This window comes from Acomys russatus, chromosome 20 (assembly GCF_903995435.1).
Source record: "Acomys russatus chromosome 20, mAcoRus1.1, whole genome shotgun sequence".
NCBI classification, from domain to species: domain Eukaryota; kingdom Metazoa; phylum Chordata; class Mammalia; order Rodentia; family Muridae; genus Acomys; species Acomys russatus.
This window is the reverse complement of record NC_067156.1, coordinates 7119074-7125073: the sequence shown is the minus strand read 5'-3', so window position 1 is coordinate 7125073 and position 6000 is coordinate 7119074. Positions and strand designations below refer to the sequence as shown.

Here is a 6000-nt window from a genome sequence, read left to right as displayed (position 1 = left end):
CGCGTGCACACACAGACACACGCACACACACACACTCACTTCTCGGCGCGCACGCACGCCCGCCCTTCTCCCCGCCCCCTCCCCAGCTCCTTGATCTCCCGTCTGTTTTATTACTCCTGGTGCGAGTCCGGCGGACTCGGAGGCCCGCTATTTGTTACCAGCTCGCTCTCATTGGCGGGGAGCGCAGAGGAGCGGAGAAGGGGGTGGGGAGGGGAGGGGAAGGGAAGGGGTGGCCACTGCCCGGAGCCGTCTCCGCGCTTCTGTTGGTGCTGCCGCTGCTGCCGCCGCCGCCGCCGCCGCCGCCTCCGGCTCCTCGCTCGGCCCCTCTCCGCCTCCATGTGCCGGATAGCGGGAGCGCCGCGGACCCTGCTGCCGCTTCTGGCGGCCCTGTTTCAGGTACGCTGAGGTCCGGGGTGGGTCGGGCTGCAGGCGGGGTGGGGCGTGAGGCGCCGGGTCCCTTTGTTCCCCCGCGCCGCTGCGGGGCCGGGCTGAACACCCGGGAAGGGAGGTGCCACACCGCGGGGCCAAGAAACTGCACAAGCATGGAGCTCCGGCCGGACTCCCGGGCCAGCCTCCCTGCCAGCTGCTCTACCGCGCCTTCTTAGGCGAGCCTCGGTCACAGGGTCTCCTTGGCTTCGCCTTTGGGCCAAGGCGAGCTCGAGGGATGTCCCCAGGCAGCAGAAGGATGAGGGAGGATAACTCCTACCTAGGTTTTGTAGTTTTCTGTGCTTCTCGTTGCCTCGCATTGTACTTTGATCCGATATTTTTGTTTGTTTTGTTTTGTTTATTTCTTTAGGGAGGGATAGCGAGTTTGCACTAGGAATTCTCACTCTGGTGTCTTAGTTACAGGACTTGCCTCCACCCCACCCCGCTCCGGCACCCGCGCGCCTCCTGGTGCGCAGGGGCGCCTGAGTCCTATTGTCTTTATCCCAGCTCAGAGTTGCCTTCTGGCCTTTGGATTCTCTTGCCCTGAAAATAGTCTATGTCAGTCCCACTTGGAAAGCCAGTCTGGTCCCCTGGCACAATGAGTGTCTCCGGTAGGCGCTTCAGCATGCTTGTAGCCTCCGCATCCTTGGTACCAGACCTGGCGAGAAGTCCCCATTACTTAGCCACATACATACATACATACATACATACATACATACATACATACATCATTCTTTTCTCCATAGCTCTGCCTCTACCCTGCGTGAGTCCTGGGGACGCAGTTGCCAGGAGCTACCCTCACTTTTCCCACTCTTCGGAGAGTGCCAGCAAGCCCTTTCACTGACTGTACTTTGAGGCTTGGCCCCCGCTGGAAGCACCTGCTCTAGGCAGGTCCCGAGTTCTCTTGCCACTCCGCGATGCGGACCCCTGTCCCAACTTTCCCCGGTTGTCCCAGCCAAGGATGACCCTACCCCAGTCCGGGTCTCACTGGCTGTGCCACATAGCCTTGGATGCGACCCTTGCCCTGGGCGGGGTCTAGGCCGGGATCCCAAGTCTGTCCCCATTTGCAGTTGGGTCCCATGGAGGCTGCGGGAGAGGGGTGTGTCCGCCCTCGCTGCGCGGCAGAGAAGCCCGCCCCAGAGTTTCCTACACACTCCCATCCATTGAAACGGGTGGCCAACTGGGTGGTAGCTCCAAGTGCCGGCGAGGCTCGGAAGTGCTACCCCGCGGGTAGTCGGAGAGGGAGATGGACGCAGATGGTGATATTTGCTCCTCTCCCGAGTCAGGGCCTGGGCACCCTGGCCGCAGGGCTGGAGAGTGTTGAGGTCACCAAGGCGGGACGGGGCCAGCGCACGGTCTCTCACTCTTTCTCTAGCCGCCCTGGAGAGGGGTTTGGACCGCGCCCGTATCGAGCCCTGTCCATGGTGCGCCGCGCTGCAGCGTGTGGCCCTGCCCTGCCCGGCTTTCCTAGCTGTTCCAGGGTCGTGCTGTCCCCAGCAACCAACTCCTAGGCCTCCCGGGGCCTCAGATTCCCTTCCCCTTTCTTGGATTTCTCCTTTTGTTCTTTCTTCTCCTGCTGGTCTTGCTCTTCCCCTTCCCCCACTCACCAGTTCTCCACCCTCCCCCAAGGCTTTCCTGACTCTGGGATTTCAGAACTATTAGACTAGACATTTTTGGCCTCTGCAGTTTTGGAGAGTGGATGGAATTCTTTCTAACTTGGAGGAGACCTGCCATTCACTTGCTAACAAAAGTGCCTCCTGTTATAAAACCGCCCTTTCTTCTCCCAGCGCACACTCCTCATTCCTTCACCTCCTGTCACTTCATTTATTGTTTCTTCTTTTTTTAAGTGTGTTTTTTTTTTTTTTTGAAAGAGATTAGACCTTAGGGGCAGAAGGAAAAGAGTTCTGCTTCCAGCCTTTGAAGTTAAGGGGAAGAAGACTAGACAAACTTAAGAAACCTTGTGTATATTGTATATTCTCTCTCTCTCTCTCTCTCTCTCTCTCTCTCTCTCTCTCTCTCTCTCACAAAGGAGACACCATAAATCAAAAGGTCTCACTTTTCAAAGCAGGATTTTTATACATCACTGAATGGTCTTGCTTCGACCCCAGCTATAGATGATTATTTTGTTGATAACTTTTTATTAATATAAATTTAATCTCTAATCAAATATTGGCCAGTGACATTGAGGCATGTATTGGTCGCTAATGCATAGAGAATCTTTCCTTTTACCCATCGGTATTGAAGTCTGGTTAAATTTTGGATATCCCTTTTTCGTTGGGCGTTGAAATGCCGTTTGTAAGCATTAGCCATTAGCTTAACATTTTCCATGCATGCTTTTCCTCATTGTCTTTGTGCTGATGCTGACTTTGAGAGACCATCGTGGTGGAGAGGGATGCAATAACTTCACCGAGGAGTATGCAACAGCCTTCCAGTTCACGAGGGCAGTCACAATGGGGGGACTTTGAGAGGTCATTAGGAGCAGACATTGCAGTTTTGCCTCCTGGGTTTTAGGGTTAATTGCGCCATGTGGATGGTACAACCGAGATGAGCAGTGACTTTGAGCTAAAGGTCTGCTTTGCACTCCAGAGCAACAAAGATCTATCTGCAAGGTGAACGTGGTCCCTCTGCAGTCATCTGCTATTAAAAGTCTCTAGGTGCCTCCCCCCCCCCTTCCCATGCAGACTAAGCAGCAAGGGTTTTAGAAAAGAGACCGGACAGGCTATTAGTGTAAACACAGAGCCACCTTATCCTTTCAGACCAGTTACATAGCAATGAGAGAGCTGTTGAGAGCTCTCTAGACCTTTGATTCCTAACAGAGCAGTCCGTGTCCCTTGCTTTGCGTGCCCGGGTTTTATTTAGTTATGCTTCTATCTAGCTTTATGTAAGTCTGATTAATTTTATATAACAAGATAGTCACCTTCCAAGATTTTCTTCTCTCCGTCACTACAGTTGAAGGTGTCAGCATTGTCTTCCACATAAAATGAAACAGAATTTGAACATGAAACTTCAGTGGCCGAGGGGCAACCCATTACGCCTTAAAGTTATGATTTGCATCCTTTGCAAACTATGCAAGTAGCTTCCAAACCGTTTCATAGACTTATTGTTAGGGGGAAATAAATTTTACTGTTATTACCAACCCAGTAATTAATAGATTAGAAACCCGTTTTGTTTTTCTATCTCACAATTTAATTGCACAGCCTGTTGTTCTAATTTAAGTACACGTGATTGCATTACATAGAATCAAGGCCAATACTTTAATGTTGGGGAAAAGAAATCTAGAATCTCTGTTTGGTCCCAGGTTGTTTCAACCCTGGATGAAGATTCTTGAAAGAAATGCATAGAGTATGGCTATTTCTCACCCATCCATTGGGCACTCATTTTGCAAATGTTAGTATTCAACACTTAGAACACATATGAACTAAGCTTTGTTTCAGGAAGTGGGAAGTCTAGGATTCAGTGATGGCTTCATGTACAAAAGGATTTCTTTGCAGTGTTTGATTTTTATGTGCCCTTGTAGGTTAAGTTCTTGTGAAAGTAAGACAGTTTGTTTGGTATTCACGTTTGACTTTGCTCATTGATCATAGCTGTGTCTCGTTTTGCTTTTTGCTTGGGCGCATCAGGCTCTTACCAGGAGGTGAGCCATTCAGAATGTACTGGATGGGACGTGAAGAGCGACCATTTCTCTCTCCTAAAATGTTTACGGCTATTGTTTTAAAAAGACACATAACACACATCCAGGCCTCAGTTTCAAGCTCGATGGATTGTTCATGGAGAGTACAGCGCGTGATTCCCACACTTTCGTGAAAGTCCGCGCTGCCCTTCTGGAAGTTCAGAAGGAAATGCTGCTGAACCTCCCTGGAATGTATTAATTTGGTGACAGTATATTGTACTCAACTGTCCTTGATATTTTTCATTTAAAAAATTGCAATCCACAAATCTGTTGTGCCTCATTAAGATTTGGGGTTATTAATCGGGAAATGTTGAGACTCAGAGCAACATTTAATCTTGTTTCAAAATGCTGCTGTTGCTTTTTCCTGTTCCCGAGTGAAGGAGATCCCATCCTGTCTTCCAGGAGGAGCTTCTCAAGTCAGAAGAGTGATTTTACGGAAAATCAGAGATGTTATTTAAGAAGAGGAGTGTTTATGTATACACTTCACAATTTTGCCCAAGTTAACATTATTCAAATTTGTTCTTTTGGCTCAAATACAAAAAGTAATCAAGTTTAAGAACTGCTCAGAGTTGGCAGGGGATTTTATCAACCATTTAAAAATATGATAGATTTGGAATTTGGATTTGTTTGAATAGTATTTTATATTTGCCATCAGAACATCTAGAACCTAAGTACTTTCAAAGTTGGGCAAAGAAATATGAGTTGAAACATAATTTTATACCAAGTTATTATCTGTACCTTGTATCTCTGTTTTCCCACCAGAACTTTATTTTTAATTGTTTGGAAAATTATGAGTTAATTTGAACAAAAGGTGAACATTACGTTTAACTATGTGATATTGTGCATTTTAACTAACATTGGTCTTACTGAGGAAAAGGTATGCATAGATTATTATTCTGATAAAATTTATATCCTGTAATATAAAAGTGATGGCTTTAAAGTAGGCAGAAAAGTTGAATTTGGAAGCTAAATGAGATCTTTTGAAAGATATGATTTTTGAAAATGATGAGTTATATTGTTACAGAGTTTTTAAAGGAACAATTTAGATTAGACATAAGTCCTGCTGAATTTCTATATATTTTCTAAAGCTTGAGAAGTTCTTTTAATCTGTTGGGATATATACACATATGTATATGTGTATATACACACATTTATTTATTTATTTATTTATTTCCATTGGTGTTTTGCCTGCATGTGTGTCTGTGTGAGGGTGTTGGATCCCCTGGAACTGGAGCTACAGACAGATGTGAGCTGCCTTATGGGTACTGAGAATTAAACCTGAGACTCACGGATGTGCAGCCAGTGTTCTTAACCATTGTGCCATCTCTTCAGACCGTCCCCTCCCCCAGTTTCTTATTTTTTTGCTATTAAGTATACTTTCTCATATGAGCTTCCAAATGCACATACAACATTCTAAGTCCTTGGGTTGTGTGTGCGCGCATATACACACGTACAGAAACACTGATATATAACATGTATACATATGTACACACATATGTATAACATATGTAGATATCTAATACCTAGAAAGGTATTTCTTTCTGCATTCAGTACAATGTGACACCAAGTGACAGTGAGTAGTGGGTTCAATACTTTGTATAGGGACTGACAAAGCATCCGGAGAATAGTAGTGCTGTGTGTACATGAACTACTCTTGTGTAGTGTCACAGGTAAGAGCTTGTGTGAGATCAGGAAGCCTGGGGATCCAAGAGGCTCTAGATGTAGTTTATTCTCCGTAAGCTCTTGTGATGTCATTTACCTCAACACTATCATCCTGGTTCTTTTTGGGCTAATTGGTTGCCAAGGACTTTTTATCTCAGCACTACTCTCCTGGTCTTCGTTGGATTAATTGGTTGCCAAGGACTTTTCCAGTCCTATAATTTTTTTTTTGTTTTGTTTTTTGT

The 6000-nt window shown here is 46.5% G+C and overlaps 1 protein-coding gene across 1 annotated transcript in view; it reads left to right on the top strand.

The window, feature by feature from the left end:
* The first annotated feature begins 266 nt into the window (after positions 1 to 266).
* Positions 267 to 6000, top strand: part of Cdh2 (cadherin 2) — a 222225-nt gene continuing 216491 nt past the window's right edge. Inside the window, exon 1 of the mRNA XM_051163472.1 lies at positions 267 to 396. Within this exon, the coding sequence (XP_051019429.1) occupies positions 337 to 396 (60 nt within the window). The 5' untranslated portion in view covers positions 267 to 336. The remainder of the gene's footprint in view (positions 397 to 6000) is intronic.